General features: G+C 40.4%; 1 protein-coding gene across 1 annotated transcript in view; it reads right to left on the bottom strand.

Moving 5' to 3' along the window:
• The window catches only part of TBC1D19 (TBC1 domain family member 19), a 70,407-nt gene that overhangs the window by 18,752 nt on the left and 34,452 nt on the right, over positions 1–17,203 (bottom strand). Inside the window, exons 12-15 of the mRNA XM_083755007.1 lie at positions 14,332–14,406; positions 10,786–10,848; positions 3,181–3,265; positions 20–64 (exon numbers count right to left, since the gene is read on the bottom strand). Coding sequence (XP_083611133.1) covers positions 20–64; positions 3,181–3,265; positions 10,786–10,848; positions 14,332–14,406 — 268 coding nt within the window. The remainder of the gene's footprint in view (positions 1–19; positions 65–3,180; positions 3,266–10,785; positions 10,849–14,331; positions 14,407–17,203) is intronic.

The raw sequence follows: 17,203 nt of genomic DNA, 5'->3' as shown, positions 1-17,203 counted from the left end.
AACAGGATAACTGCTTTACCATTTGGCGGATAAAAGACAGCATATTCTTCCATGCCAAGTTTCCCTGTGAAAAGAACAGTCAATGGAAAAGAGTAAGTAACAGACATGCGGGAAGAAAACACAGACTTTTCCAAATTGAAAATGTAGAAAATGTAGAAAATGTAGAGTTAAGAAAGTGGAACGGCAGTGGGAGGTTAGGAATGATTATGGTGTAAGGCTACAGAGCTGTAAAACAGACCAATCTACAAAATAATCTTCTAAAAGAATGAACAATGAATGAGATCTATGCAAATACGTGAAACATGTCTTACTCAAACTTTTAATAGCCACCTACTGGATTTCTTAATATGAATTTTGAGGAAACAATCCTGCTCCCATTTCTGACTTCGCACGCAGACAAGCAAGTTGGACAGGATTGATTGATTGATTGATTGAATGATTTTATATACCACCCTATACAGTGGTACCTCGAGTTAAGTACTTAATTCGTTCCGGAGGTCCGTTCTAAACCTGAAACTGTTCTTAACCTGAAGCACCACTTTAGCTATTGGGGCCTCCTGCTGCTGCCGCGCCGCCGGAGGACGATTTCTGTTCTCATCCTGAAGCAAAGTTATTAACCTGAGGTACTACTTCTGGGTTAGCGGAGTCTGTAACCTGAAGCATATGTAACCTGAAGTGTACGTAACCCGAGGTACAACTGTACCTGGAGGTCTCAGGGCAGCTCACAGACCAAGTGAGTGAGTGGTTTTCTCAATTCACTTGCCATTTAGCAACAACAGTTCAAATACTGAGCACCAAAGCAGATGTGATTGATGGTTCGGTTCTCTCATAGCTAGGTAGATTTAATTTAAAACAGTTGTGTGAGGCTGGTAGTTTGACTGGCAAACTATCACTGGGTGCTTAACACTTTCTTTCTACGGCATTTCCCTGCTGTAATTATCCTACTTCATATCTATTTCGGAGGTGGGAAGGGACTTAAACATCCCTCCCACAATCGCAGTTAAACTAGCAGCTGATGCAGCAACTTTGGAGTAAAAATGTCGCTGGGAAATCCTCATCAGGGAATCTTTCCCATCACATTTCCTTTGCAGCTAGGATTTGAACCTGCCGTTGCTCAATTTTAAGTGAAGGGAAAAGCTGACTTCTTTTGGCATACTCTCTCCACAGCGGCGCAGAGATACGGGACCCAAACCTGCCTCCATTCCCCTCTTCACCCAGATGAGCTTCTGAAGGAAATGCCATATATCAGGGCTAAGAAGAAAAGGACTAAGCCCTCTCTGCAACGCCACTTCCCTGATCAAATTAAAGTTCCATGCAGCTGTTAGGGAAAGGAAGTGTGAGGTCCTGATCAATTATGCCCTGGGTCACATCAGGCAGAGGAAGGGAGCAAAAAGTGGTGAAAACCCTGCTGCCCATTCAGTTAAAGGGCCACCACTTTTTCTTTCGGGGCATCAAGGGGAACAGAGCACACTCTGTTTTTTGGGGGGGAATCAGCTGAGACCTTCTACTGGAAGAAGAGGATCTTAGGCTGTTCTACCCAGCACAATACAAAACGGCCTTCCTGCCTTCACTTTCTGTGAAGACAGATTTCCATGCCAAAGCCAAGCGTCATTCCCTCTCCCCCATCCCTCCTGCCTAGTTTCAGTAAGGCTTAAAAGAAATTAGCAGGACTTAAAAAGTGCTTTGCTTTGAGAGGATCAAACCCATTATTTAAATCTAGAGCGGAGAAGCATTATTTGAGCGAAACTGCTGTTTTAGCATATGCCTACATGAATTTTAAAACACAGTGGTACCTTGGATTACATACACTTCAGGTTACAGACTCTGCTAACCCAGAAATAGTACCTCGGGTTAAGAACTTTGCTTCAGGATGAGAACAGAAATTGTGCTCCAGCGGTGCGGCAGCAGCAGGAGGCCCCATTAGCTAAAGTGGTGCTTCAGGTTAAGAACAGTTTCAGGTTAAGAATGGACCTCCGGAACAAATTAAGTACCTAACCCGAGGTACCACTGTAGGGGCATTTTCTCTCTCTGAAGTTAAGCAGGGACCTATGATGCTATGAAGTTTTTAATCTGTGATATTTTAGTGTATTTTTGGTTTCTATGGAAGCCGCCCAGAGTGGCTGGGGAAACCCAGCCAGATGGGCGAGGTACAAATAATAAATTATTATTATTATTATTATTATTATCTGGAGAGAATGTAAAAGATGACAGTCATGATTGGTTTTATGGTAGATGAAAATGCTCTCTAGTTCTGCTTTTGATCTGTTTTCGTCTTTTCTGTGAACCGCCCTAAGACCTCTGGGTATAGGGCGGTATATAAATTCAATCAATCAATCAATCAATCAATCAATCAATCTTTCATAAATACTGTTCATTGCAGAATGTTTAGCAGTGAAAATCCAATCTGCAACACTGAATCCTGTAGGAATTTTTTTTAAGCTGTATTATAAAACATAATTAGCATTTTTAAAATGCAGTAACAGTTGGGCACAAAGTCACAAGCATTCTGTTGGCCAGGAAATATACATTTGTAGACTTCCTACTTTTATGGCGGGGAGAGAAATCCTATTATACAGTACAGCTGTTTAAAGTGTTGAACTGCCTCACAGGTAGGCAACTGAAAAGAAAGCACAAACACACAGCCAGCGTCCTTTGCAGTCACTATCAAAAACAGTATGGGTACATGTTATTTTTTCCCTCCACAGGGATAACAGTATCAGTGGGTGAGACTTGTCAGGAGAAAAGCACTGCAAGAGGGAACTATTAGAATGACCCTCTTCCCCTGGTCTTCAGCTTCAAATTGCAGCCTCAGTATATAGAAGGAGGCAAAGCATGGAGAAAGAAACACAGAACTACACATAATGTCTAGTTCCGCTCTTTGTCAGACTTGTGCAACACAAGACTTGCCACCCCAAATGTAGCCTACTAGCTATGCTGTCAAGTGCTCAACCCCCGCAACAAAAAAGCCAATTAAAAAATCCACCTGTTTTTGCAGGCAGCACAAAAGTAGGTTATTTGTGGTGAGCCACAAATACAATTTGCATTGTAGTGCTAAGACCTGGACCAGAGAAATCTGGTTTTGAGTCCTGCTCAGCCGTTGACGATCACTAGTCGAAGTCAAAGGCTGGTCACCAACAATAATCTTTTATAAATACCATCAATAAATATTTGTTTCTTTACCTCGAACGTATGACTTGGGTGGAGTAGCACTATTGTACGCAAAGTGTTCCAACACTGAAGTGTCTCGTGAAAAACAAAGTAATACCTGTAAAAACAACAACAGGAATATCAGAAACTGTTCAATGAATAAAATCACCTTGAAGTTTGACATTAAACTGCCATTTCCTGCAAAATAAAAATACAGGAAAATAAATTTGACTCGGTTAGCCTCTTCATCCTCTCAAGTTGTACTGGACACTTTGAGAAAGGTGAGTTAAATCCTTGAATTTCTCTATAACATGCAAATTGTCTCGCCAATTCAGAGCAAAGTATATCTAATTCAGACAATAGATTTGTCCACACTTTTACAGCAAAACTAAATGTAATGCAAGAGATTCATGATCAGATCTCCCATTTTCTTGGTTTTCTTAAAAGCAGCTAACAGGGAACCTCAAATTGCAGAAGGGGGGGTTAATATTTTCCATCCATGTCTCTCTCTCTCTCTCTCTCTCTCTCTCTCTCTCTCTCTCTCTCACACACACACACACACACACACACACACCTGCTTATTTGTCCAGCTGTGGAAAACACGGGTGAAAACAGAATTACATTTCCAGGAGTGCTTCCATCTCTTCAAAATCTAAACAAAAGAACTGGTCTTTTAGACAACTAATGCAATTTTGAGGAGGAAACAGTTTATCTTGCCTTCATTCTGAACAACAGCCAGAAATTCACTTTTCTCTTTGTATTCACCTCTGTTGTTATAAATTAGCTTTAAATTTTTCCTATTTATTAGTACTTTGTTGAGTGTACCATGTTTTGATAGTTTTGATAGGATCAAAAGCTGGCAATGAATAATGTTGGTTGTAAAGTGTGTGTTTAAGATAAAGGCCCTTTGTCATCCGAAGAAAATGTTAATCTGCAAAATAGTAAGCTGCTCAAGGAGGTAAAAGCCAGAAAATTATTATGTCCTCTGTCAGAAGCGCAGACATTTTCCCAAGACATTTTTGCTTTTGACAAATATAATTATCAAAAGGCTGCGTTTACAAAAATATTAAACAAAAAGGAACTGTCTGAGTGGATGATGTACAGTGAAACATTACCATGGCATTCTAGGTAGAATGAAGGCAAGATAAACTGTGTTTCCTCCTCAAAATTGCATTAGTTGTCTAAAAGAACAGTTCTTTTGTTTAGATTTTGAAGAGCTGGAAGCATTCCTAGAAATCTAATTCTGTTTTCACCTGTGTTTCCCCCAGCTGGACAAATAACAGGTGGGGGGGAGGGAGAGGGAGAGACAGACGGACAGAGACATGGATGGAAAATATTAACCCCACTTCTGCAATCTGAGGTTCCCTGCTAGCTGCTTTTAAGAAAACCAGGAAACTGGGAGATCTGATCATGGATCTTTTGCATTACATTTAATTTTGCTGTAAAAGTTTGGAAAAATCTATGCAGCTGCATAGCAGACAGGAAGCAAAAGTACAGTGGTGCCTCGCAAGATGAAAAGAATCCGTTCCGTGATTCTCTTCGTCTAGCGGTTTTTTCGTCTTGCGAAGCAAGCCCATTGACAGCTTAGCGGATTAGCGGTCTAGCGGCTTTTAGAGATCAGCTGTTAAGCGGCTTATCAGCGGATCAGCTGTTAAGCGGCTTAGCAGCTTAGGAAAAGGGGGGGAAAGCGGAAAAAAACCGCGGGAACTCGCAAGATTTTTTCGTCTTGCGAAACAACCCCATAGAGAAATTCGTTTAGCGAAGCGCCTCCAAAACGGAAAACCCTTTCGTCTAGCGGGTTTTCTGCCTTGCGAGGCGTTCGTCTTGTGAGGCACCACTGTATATGGATCTGCATTCTACCTAGAATGCTTTCAGTGCCATGGCAATGTCTCCCTGTGCATCATCCACTCAGACAGCTCCTTTTTGTTTAATCTTTTTGTAAACACAGCCTTTCAATAATTACATTTGTCAAAAGCAAAAATGTCTTGGGAAAATGTCTGCGCTTCTGACAGAGGACCTAATAATTTTCTGGCTGAGATATGGTTTTTACCTCCTTGAGCAGCTTACTATTTTGCAGATTAACATTTTTTCAGATGACAAAGGGCCTTTATCTTAAACACACACTTTACAACCAACACTATTCATTACCAGCTTTTGATCTTATCTGAACTGTCAAAACATAGTACACTCAACAAAGTACTAATAAAAAGGAAAAATTAAAAGCCAATTTAGAACAACTGGGGTGAATACAAAGAGAAAAGTGAAGTTCTGGCTGTTGTTCAGAATGCAGATGCACACACTTTTGCTTCCTGTCCTGTTTCCTGCCATTTACATTCTCAGATTTCCCCAAGAACAGTGAAAGCCTTATATTTCTAGCAATAAGCAAAGCTGAGATGACCCATCCCTGGGCAGAGAGGCCTGGGCAAGCCACAAAGTCCTGCCAATTCAAGAATAGCTCTTTAGCAAGAGAACTGTAACTCTTTAAACAAGAATAGTCAGGTTTTACGTCACTTTATTTATGTTTCGTGTAAATTTAATTTTACGTTAGCACTTGTTCAGATAGGGACCCATCAGAGAATACTGCCGTTCACCAAGGAAATTCAAAATGTGAAGTTTGTGTTTTATTTTGGTTTGTGTCCATTGCTATTGGCTGTTTTACACTGATATATAACTCCCTTGCTTTGTGATAGTCTGATGGCACCTATAAATGAATAAATAAATGAATCTGAACAACAGTCAGCAGTGCAAGGCTACCTCTTCTGCTAAGCAATGACTTAGTTTTAAAGAAGCTGGGGAGGATATGACTTGATCAGTCCAGACGTCGCATGCAATCCATTCTCCCCAATCTCATCACTGCATTTGCTTGTATGAGACACAGAGAAACATCTGTAATGAGACATTAAGAAAACTGGTGGTTTTCTTTGCAGCTAAAACACGCACACAGACTTCATTATATCTGTATAGTTATCAAGGTGTTTGTGCTGAATCAAACCTAATGCCGTAGTACCACAAATGTCTGTATTTAGCCAAAATGAGATGGGAAAGACAAGTCCCTTCATTCTTCCCAAAGAATGAAGCGTTGCTCCCATCAGAGCTTATACATTAAACATGTGTCCTCTGATGGTTAAGGTGAATGTGGGAAGCAGATTTGCAAAGGAGAATCAAGTAGGCAGGAGGAAGGTAGCTTGGTTAGAATAGAATCATAGAATCATAGAGTTGGAAGAGACCACAAGGGCCATCGAGTCCAACCCCCTGCCAAGCAGGAAACACCATCAGAGCACTCCTGACATATGGTTGTCAAGCCTCTGCTTAAAGACCTCCAAAGAAGGAGACTCCACCACACTCCTTGGCAGCAAATTCCACTGTCGAACAGCTCTTCCACTGTCGAACAGGTTATTGAGGGGAATCCGTTGCGGAGTCTGTTTGATTTCGGAAAACATTCGAAAACCAAATCACGGGTTCTGATTGGCTGCAGGAGCTTCCTACACTCAATTGGAAGCCGCGGAAGACTTTCGGGTTCCAAAAAATGTCCGCAAACCGGAACACTCACTTCCGGGTTTGCGGCGTTTGGGAGCCAAAGCGTTCGAGTCACAAGGCGTTTGAGAACCAAGGTACGACTGTACTTGCTGTGCCAGCCAATAGTTCCCTGAAAATTCCACTAGGCCGTTTTCTCCATAGGCAGGCCTGGCTAAACAAAAAAGAGCAAAAAACAACAACATGTCTCCAAGGATAGAGTAACATTTCCAGGGGAACTGGGGGGGGGGGGGAGCATTCAGCAACCCCTTCCACCAAACGACACTCTATTCTAAGTGTCCCTCCCCACAAGGCATATGCAGTTAGAGCCCCAGTTTTCACTTTCTAATATGAATTTTTACTCTTAGATAGCTGCCTGCTATGAGGTATAGGAGTGACCACACCTACACGAAAGTTTAATTCTGTTCATTTCCTGCCCATTCGTTTGTTCTCTGCACTGGTCAGTGTTTTCGTTGATGAATTAGATGAACGAGGACACACACCATTTTTGCAAAATGATAACTTAGTACTGCCCTGCAGAGAGCAATTTACGGGTAACTGACTTATCTATATTTATCCCCAGGATTTTGAATGACATGAGATTATTTACTCTGACAGAGATGAGTTCGCACTGTCGTTAGCATTTCAGAGCTAACTGATTCAGAAAGTGGCGTTTGAGACTTCCATCAGTCAAAACTGTCAAAGGACCACTGACTGGAAAGTATTTTTCATTCTACCTGCTGTCAGTCCAGAATCTCCTTTTAATTATGAAACACATTTTTGGATTAATTTTGCCTGCCCAGGATTGGGCTGCACTTCCCCTGAAATAGCAGGTCCAGAGTATGAGGGTTCTTCTGGTTCCACCTTTGTCACTGGGGGCATAGGCAGCCTCAGTGGTTTAAGTGCCTTTTACCAGCTGCACTGGGTACAACAGCTACAACCAGGATAACTTGACCACAGCAGTTTAGGCATTGCTGAATTCAAGATTGGATTACTGCCATGCACTCTTTGTGGGGTTCACAGACAGCTTTCCGGGTCATGTGGCCAGCAGGACTAAACCGCTTCTGGCGCAACGGAACACCGTGATGGAAACCAGAGTGCATGGAAACGCTGATTATCTTCCTGCTGCAGCGGTACCTATTTATCTACTTGCACTGGTGTGCTTTTGAACTGCTAGGTTGGCAGGAGCTGGGACAGAGCAACGGGAGCTCACCCTGCCGTGGGGATTCGAACCACCGACCTTCCGATCAGCAAGCCCAAGAGGCTCAGTGGTTTAGATCACAGTGCCACCCACGTACCAACAGTAACGTTACTGTAGGTATATAAAACCGGTAACTTGGGACCTGTTCAAATCTGTCTTTTAGTGTTGTGGCACCTACACTTTGATACTCCCTGTTAATAGACATTTAGAGAAGTGCTTTTGCTGTATTTTTTTGGCACATGATCAAAACATTCTTGTTTTGAAACATCTATATGGCAAAACATCTATATGGGGACACACTGGGCTATTTTTGAGGTTCTTCCCCACATTAAGGTTATTTTTAACTAACGTTTTTTGTATTTCTGCAAACTGCAGGCTTCCCCTGAACCTGCTAATACTTGTATATAGGTGCTGCTGCTTTGACTAAATAAGGACTCGTGCTCAGATCATGAGTTTTCAATTAGTACATTAGCATTACTAGTAAAGATGGATAGGGAGGTATAAATTCTGCTGCAGATTTTTAATATTAAAAAAAACAGCATCATACATATCACACACAAAACAGGAGTCCTGATTATTGTTAATTTCTAGCATTCAGAGGACTAAACAAATCAGTCTGTCCTCTAAGGAGGGATACATTCAGCCACCAATATATTTCAGCTTGTTTTATGTAGCTATAATCGACAAAATGACAAGCCCACCCTAACAGCTGTGACTAATCGAGTTGAAAGTGCCACGGAAATGTGAAGCCTCCCCCATGACATTTATGTAGACACTGCAATCAAATACACATTAGGAAATTTGCAAATGTAATAAGCTTCAATTTAAGGAGATTAAAAAGAAACAATATATGCAAGTCCACACAAATTAGTTGGCTCTCCTTTACTAGAAGCAAAGGCAATAAATTACGGATGCTTGTTTACTTAAGACTAGCACTTCCCCATCCTAAGTGTTCAAGGTCGGAAACAGTATTGTACATATAAATATAAGAATACAACATTTCCTGTGCAGAGTTTTAGGACAAGAGGTTGCTTAATACTATCATATTTTAAAACTAGCATTTCTCTCTGGGAGTTCCTCCCAAAACTCTTATCTCACACCTTTCTCAAAACTCACCTTTTCTTTGCCTTTTAATCTTCATCTCCAGCTGAAACATGGTTTTAGCACATCTAACTACATTTGCTCACATTTTTTTACCCTCCCATTTCCCTTCCTTCTTTATGATGCCATCAGTGACAAAATTTAGGTTGCAAGGTCCTTGGGGTAGTCCACCAACCCCTTTTGCTCATGTCATTCTGTGTAGCACCATATATATCTGTAGCTCTCTCTATAAATCATGATCAACAATACTACTTTTCTCCTGCAAGTCTCATAGGACCCCAATGTGTACATGGTTTCGGCATGCAGAATCTGCACCAATATCTTTCAATATCTCTCCACAGTTGCTCTTAATAAGCTAGATAGCTTAGGGCTCATCCATACCGTTGTTTAATGTGGATAGCAAGCTGGGAGTGGCCGCCGAGACCATGTAACACCAGTCCTGAAAGACCTACATTGGCTTCTGGTACGTTTCTGAGCACAATGCAAAGTTTTGGTGCTGACCTTTAAAGCCCTAAATGGCCTCGGTCCAGTATACCTGAAGGAGCATTTCCACGTTTAGAAGACCTCTGAAGGCAGCCCTGTTTAGGGAAGTTTTTAATATTCAATGTTTTATCGTGTTTTTAATATTCTGTTGGAAGCCGCCCAAAGTGGCTGGAGAAACCCAGCCAGATGGGTGGGGTATAAATAAATTAAAATTATTATTATATTATCATTACTGCACCTCCATTAATTCTCAGTTGTACACATCGCATTCTCTTACAAATTACTGCCTTTCCACTTTCTGCTCCCTCAATCTGGCTTTTCTTATACCAAGGATACTCCAAAGAGGAGAGGGTATGAGAAAATTCACAGTGTTCTGAAAGAGTATGCCATATGGCCAAAGAAAATCAATAGAGGTCCAGAATTAGTGCTATAAGTATTCGCCAGTGCACATCAATGGACAGTACAGAAAAATCTAGCATCTCAAAGTGTAACCCTTCCCAGGGTATTCAATTTTCAGAGAGTCTTAAATCCTTATCAGCTAGGGCTAACTTAGTGAAACCAGTCATCCAAACATTGTGGCTGCACAAAACGACAAATTGAATAGGAGTTTGACTTAGCCTGCTAGTTATCTTTAACTTTCCTTTTCCTTTTCTTTTTTATACATTTTTATTAATTTTAACATACAAATTATAAAACGTACCACACAAATTATTACAAATATACTTTTTTGGGACTTCCACCAGCACCTCCGATGATCTTCTGTCTTAACCTCTTTTTATGCATTACTTAATTTTATATTGTCTTTACCTCTCTTAACTTATCATCTCCCCTTTTCCATTTTTGCAATATTTCCAACAATACTCCTCAGAGAACTTCTTGCAAACCTAGAAATGTCGTCTGATCATCCCAAATACTTTTCATATAGTTCGTAAATTTACTCCAGTCTTTGGTAAATTTCTGGTTCCACCGGTTTTGAATCCTTCCTGTTAATTTGTCTAATTCTGCATAGTCCATATCTTTTACTTTGCTGGCTGAAGGTAAAAGTTAGCCATGCACAGGAATAGCTTAGTGATTCTGGACAGTGACTGATGGATCAATTTAATTGAGGCACTAAGTCATCCAGGCTGTAATCGTATACACACTTCCTTGAATGAAAGCTCCACCAAACATAGTAGAACTTCTGAGTAGGCATGCATAGGTTTCCGCTGCTGGTCAGCTTAGTGCAACTGTAATTCACTACCAGTTTTACTGGGCTTAAAAGACACCTGGAACAAATTGTACCTAATTTGCATGTCACTTTTCCCCACTGACAGGCTGCTGCAATAACAGTAATTACTTACCTGATATAAATAATCCTCAAACACGAAGTAGTAGTCATCATTGCTGGCTGTCAGCTTCACATCCTGTAAATGAAAAACCATAAAAAATTGAAGCTGAGAAGTATATTTTCCAGCTGGGAAGCTCCTGTGGTGCATTAGCATAACAAGATATTATTGTTGTCATGCTACAGAGTTAATAACTATGCACTCCACCTGTTGTCAACTTCACATTTCCTGCACACAGAAAAAAATCTATTAGTATCATCATAACACTAGGCACTGATATCCACATGCTATATTTGAACACGTCAATTCTAATTAGTTTTCATCAATGGGAGTTTCCCCACTCTTTCAATGGGAGGGGGAATGCAAATTATCTCCCAATTAACATTTTAACTGCATTCCACAGTCATCAAAGAACTGAAAAACTAATCATGCACCCCTTTGAGAGTTCTAGGTTTGTATTTCTCAGACAATAAGCTTTCCTTTGCCATGGCACGTGGCAATCTCTCTGAGAACTGAGGAATGGTTTTGAAGAAGTTTGAGACAGTGCATGGAATCAAAGAATTTTAGAGCTGGAAGGGACCCGAGGGTCATCAGTCCAGCCCCCAGCAATGCCATACCAAAAATGCTTGCGGATCCCAGCTGAAAAACAACAGTAAAACTATGCATTTCTAAAACAGTTTGCATTTCTGTATGCCCTTCCTATCACACCTGACACACGAAGAGGCCAAGGAATCTGTTCTTGGTGGTTTGTAAATTGTTACAGTGTCTAATTTATATATATGTATATATGTATGTATATGTGTATATATATGTATGTATATGTATGTATATGTGTGTACAGTGGTACCTCGGGTTACATATGCTTCAGATTACATACGCTTCAGGTTACACACTCCGCTAACCCAGAAATAGTGCTTCAGGTTTAGAACTTTGCTTCAGGATGAAAACAGAAATTGTGCTCCAGCAGCGCAGCAGTAGCAGGAGGCCCCATTAGCTAAAGTGGTGCTTCAGGTTAAGAACAGTTTCAGGTTAAGAACAGACCTCCGGAACAAATTAAGTACTTAACCCAACGTACCACTGTGTGTGTGTGTGTATATGTGTGTGTGTGTGTGTGTGTGTGTGTGTGTGTGTACTGAATAAAATAGCTACACAAACCTATGATCCAGATGCCATTTCTCTGGAAAATCACAGGAAACCACCTAAATAGTCTGAGCCAGTGAATTGTGAAGATACATCACAGTTTGTTCTAATGTAACACTGCTGTGGCAGAATGTCACACTGGTACAACACCACCAGAGACACAGCAAAGGAGCATATCAGGGGAGGAGTCAGACTCATAAAGTTTATATCCCATCCCAAAGTAATATGATAGAAAAAGAGATGATCTACATCAGTGTTTTTCAACCACTGTTCCGCGGCACACTAGTGTGCCGCGAGATGTTGCCTGGTGTGCCGTGGGAAAAATTGAAAAATTCGAAAGATTTAAAAATAAAGTATTTTATAATTTTTCATATTTCTGTTTACTTACTATTTCATAATAAAGTAATTATAAAATACTTTCTTTGTGTTTATTTGATTCCTATTCAAGAGAATTACTTTATATATAGTCAATATAGGCACAGAGTTAATTTTTTTAACATTTTCTAATGATGGTGTGCCTCGTGATTTTTTTCATGAAACAAGTGTGCCTTTGCCCAAAAAAGGTTGAAAAACACTAATCTATATTAACACACTCTGAACTCAGCAGAGAGCCAAAAACCATTTCCCCACTCTATTCGCCATGCTTTTCCTATCCATTCATGACAAAAGTACAGATGTCTGACTAACAGCCAAAGTAGACAATATATAGGAGTCCATGGATGCTGTTATTGTTGGTTGTAAATTAAGGCAGGCTTTGCATTAAAAAAAAGTAGCTTCAGAAGGACTCTCATAAATCAGGGCTGTATTGAAGGATGACATTTAAGACAGACCCTCTCTCTGTTGTTTAGTCGTTTAGTCGTGTCCGACTCTTTGTGACCCCATGGACCAGAGAACGCCAGGCACCTCTGTCCTCAGACCCTCTCTCTATTCAACCCCAAATCCAAATCTGAGATCCAGCGCCAAGGGCCTTCTGGCGGTTCCCTCATTGCGAGAAGTAAGGTTAGAGGGAACCAGACAGAGGGCCTTCTCGGTAGTGGCACCCACCCTGTGGAACATCCTCCCTTCAGATGTGAAGGAAATAAGCAGCTATCCTATCTTTAAAAGACATCTGAAGGCAGCCCTGTTTAGATGGGCGGGGTATAAATAAATTATTCTTATTCTTATTCTTATTATTATTATTATCTTCTCACATGCTTATAGAAATCGACTCTCAAATTCTGTTTCCTCCTGAGCAAGTTGTGCATATAATTGTTATGCTGGAAGAGTTGAGGCAACATTTCTTTCCGGAGAAATTATCTGAATATCTTCTCTCCGCATCAGAAAAATCCGTCCACTTTGCAGAAGTTTCTCCACCATTTATTGATTTGGCTGATCAACCCACCCGCAAACACTGTGAAACAGGACATTGTGAAGGATGCAAAATATTGGCCAGGCTGCCACCACACTTGCAAGATAAAAACAACCTGCGATAGCGGCAAGGGCGGGGGGAAGCCTAAGGGAAAAATGGAAGAAGCTGGGCTAATGCCACTGCTAATGGTGTCCCAAAAAGGAAGCTTGCCCAACCCGCCTGTTCTTTCTTTTCCTTTCCAAAATAATTCAACGGGGGCAGGGGGAGCAGCAGAAATATTAACTATTGCACTGAACCACTGCAGATATACTTCAGATACATGCAACTTTAGATGAAACCTTTCACAAACTATAACAGTTGTTTTTCATTTGAAAGTACAGTGGTACCTCGGGTTAAGTACTTAATTTGTTCCGGAGGTCCGTACTTAACCTGAAACTGTTTTTAACCTGAAGTACCACTTTAGCTAATGGGGCCTCCTGCTGCCGCTGCGCCGCCAGAGCACGATTTCTGTTCTTACCCTGAAGCAAAGTACTTAACCTGAAACACTATTTCTGGGTTAGCGGAGTCTGTAACCTGAAGTGTATGTAACCCGAGGTACCATTGTAGTAAAATAGAGATTCTGACACTGTGGTCAGTCAGCAAATAGATACAGATACAGTGGTACCTCGGGTTACATATGCTTCAGGTTACATACACTTCTGGTTACAGACTCGGCTAACCCAGGAATAGTGCTTCAGGTTAAGAACTTTGCTTCAGGATGAGAACAGATATCGTGCTCTGGCGGCGCGGCAGCAGCGGGACGCGCCATTAGCTAAAGTGGTGCTTCAGGTTAAGAAGAGTTTCAGGTTAAGTACGGACCTCCGGAACAAATAAAGCATTTAACCTGAGGTACCATTGTACAGAGACAGAGAGAGAAACCTTCTAAATGGAGATCATTATTCCAGTTGGCATCTGCATTGGGCAAATTGTTTCAGGATGCCTCATGGAAAGAGACTCATAAGTAAAAATTGATGATGATGATGATACAAACCACATCAACAACAGATAGCGATATATAAATTAGAAATACTCACTTTATAAATCAAATTGTCCACCAAAAGGTCATGCTGAATCACATTAGACTTCAGTTGTTCATAGTACAAAACATCCTGGAACGAAATAATACTAAATATTATTCGTTGTGTGAGACTTAAAACAAATGACACACTTCATAGTGGTGTTTTGCTTATTTTAAGACCATATGATGTTAAAGTTGAAAATGGAGTAAGCAGCTTGAAAAGAAGGATATCAGGACACAATCGGAAAGATACTGTTGAGTATATCCCATTAAAATAAATGGGATATACTTTGTGCATAAGTCAATCAAAAACTAAAATCTTTTTCAAACATCCAAATATGATACTTCCTCTAGTCGCTTCCTTCCGCACAACCAGGCAATGAAAACTATCAAGTCTTCATGAAGTGTGGTAACTCTAGTAACTAACTCCTCCTGGAGCCAAAGGACAATATAAAAGAAAAAAAATGTGGCTCCATCTTTGCAAGTTTTTAAATGGATCTTAAAAAGCATTTTTATTTCAAGATGCATTTAATTAGGTGTTAAGAATTGATGCTTTTGAATTATGGTCCTGGAGGAGACTCTTGAGAGTCCCATAGACTGCAAGAAGATCAAACCTATCCATTCTGAAGGAAATCAGCCCTGAGTGCTCACTGGAAGGACAGATCCTGAAGCTGAGGCTCCAATACTTTGGCCTCATGAGAATTGGCCAATACCTCATGAGAAGAGAAGACTCCCTGGAAAAGACCCTGATGTTGGGAAAAATGGAGGGCACAAAGAGAAGGGGGCGACAGAGGACGAGATGGTTGGATAGTGTTCTTGAAGCTACCAGCATGAGTTTGAGCAAACTGCGGGAGGCAGTGGAAGGCAGGAGTGCCTGGCATGCTCTGGTCCATGGGGTCACGAAGAGTCGGACACGACTAAACGACTAAACAACAACATGTGTTAAGCTCTATATTGTTTTAACATGCTATTGATAGTTTTGGATCTGTATAATGGTTTTATATATTTTCTAAATATTCTCAGTTGAATGAATGAATGAATCTTTATTGCTAAAAGCTATAAGCTTAGGATACAAATAAAGCTATAAGCTTAGGATACAAACAATGCGTAGGATACAAATAACTGATTTAAAACTGAACAGCAGCAGCAACAGCAGCGAAGCAAACATGCAAAAATGCAAAAATCTTTCTTGCATAAGTTAAGCAGTCCATGTCTCACACTCCCCCTTATGATACTTGTCTTGGTGCCTAGCTCTCAACTTACTTGCAGCCAAGGCAAATTTTGCAACCCGTGTAATAATAAATGCATTATTGCCAGCCAGCAAAATGGAGATTTTCTAAATAACTAATTATTATTTTTTATGTGAACCACCCTGGAGGGCTTTGCTCTGAAAGTCAGCATACATTGGGGTAGCAATCCATCCATCCATCCCTCAATCAATCAATCAATCAATCAATCAAACAATCAATCAATCGTATTCTAAGTATACAACAGAAGAGGGTGAAACTTAAAGAGCCTATAAAATAAAACTGCAGGGGAAAAAGAATTCTGCTAAATTCATGAGGCAAGAAACTGGAGGGTAACAGTTAACAATTTTTCCCAAGAACGTCAGTGGTATTCCTCTAAATAATTTATGCAAAGCTATAGCCTCTTCACAAACATAGCTGGCTAGAAGCAGACTCTAGCCAAGCAAAACCTAGAAGCAGAGATACAGCCATAAACACAGCTCACATGGATCCTATCAGGGAGACAGAAGCCACAGCTGGAAGAATACAATTAATGACTTGGCATACAAATGTCATGATGGCTAACATAGTTTTGGAGGTGGTCACTGCAAGCACTTTGGCATAAAGAGGGGGGGGGGAAGAGAAAGATAATAGAAACTTGGTTCTCCTTTTAAGGCAGCATATGAAAATATAATAGTTGTAAAATATACACATCACAACTGTGTTTATTGTATTAAATTATCTGCTTTTTCCATAAACACATTTTGTTCTATTTTAGGATTTTGAAGTTGATGATAGGCAATTGCACATCATTCCACAGATGGAAGAAGATGTAAAAAATTCAACAGTGCAAAGGACAAGACTTAACGATGAAAAGGAATGCGAACTAGATACATTCAGAATATATATAAATAATCTACTTATCAGGTATACAAGCCTTTCTCCCAAACACAGTAACCTGTCCATAGAATGGGGCTTTGTATAAGTAGAATACAAGTTACGTACCGTATTTTTTGCACCATAACACTCACTTTTTCCCTCCTAGAAAGTAAGGGGAAATGTCTGTGCGTGTTATGGAGCGAATGCCTGCGGGTGGCGGGGGGAGATCTGCTGCAGTCGTGAGCAGAGGATCCATGGTTCCCCTTCCTTTCCTCCTCCGTGGTTACAAAGCATGGATCCACATGGATCCTCAGGATTTTTGCATTGGGCTACTCCAGACTTACTGTCAGATCACATGTCTGTGGCCACAGCATGAACCACAAAAATCATATATCCACTATTTCGTTTAGAATATTTTTTTTCTTGTTTTCCTCCTCTAAAAACTACGTGCGTGTTATGGTCTGGTGCGTGTTATAGAGTGAAAAATACGGGTATGTTGAACTATGATGAACTGATCTCCTGTTTTTGAAATTTAAAAAGTTTTCACATGAATGTGAAAGTGGATTTGTTATTTATATAGCATATCACATGAATAAGCAACACTATGTCGGTGCCCTATAGACACGGCTTAATTTACAAGTTTTTTAAAAAATAAAGTTCTAAGAATATGTGGTGGTGAGTCATTGGATGTTACCGCAACCCTGCATTAACGGGAAAGAGCCAAGATCCAAAATATGAACCTATAACATAATATTATACAAGCTTCATAATTAAGAACAATGT

The sequence above is a fragment of the Podarcis gaigeae genome (genome assembly GCF_964106915.1).
Source record: "Podarcis gaigeae genome assembly, chromosome: 9".
Taxonomy (NCBI): Eukaryota; Metazoa; Chordata; class Lepidosauria; order Squamata; family Lacertidae; genus Podarcis; species Podarcis gaigeae.
This window is presented reverse-complemented; position numbering and strand designations above follow the sequence as displayed.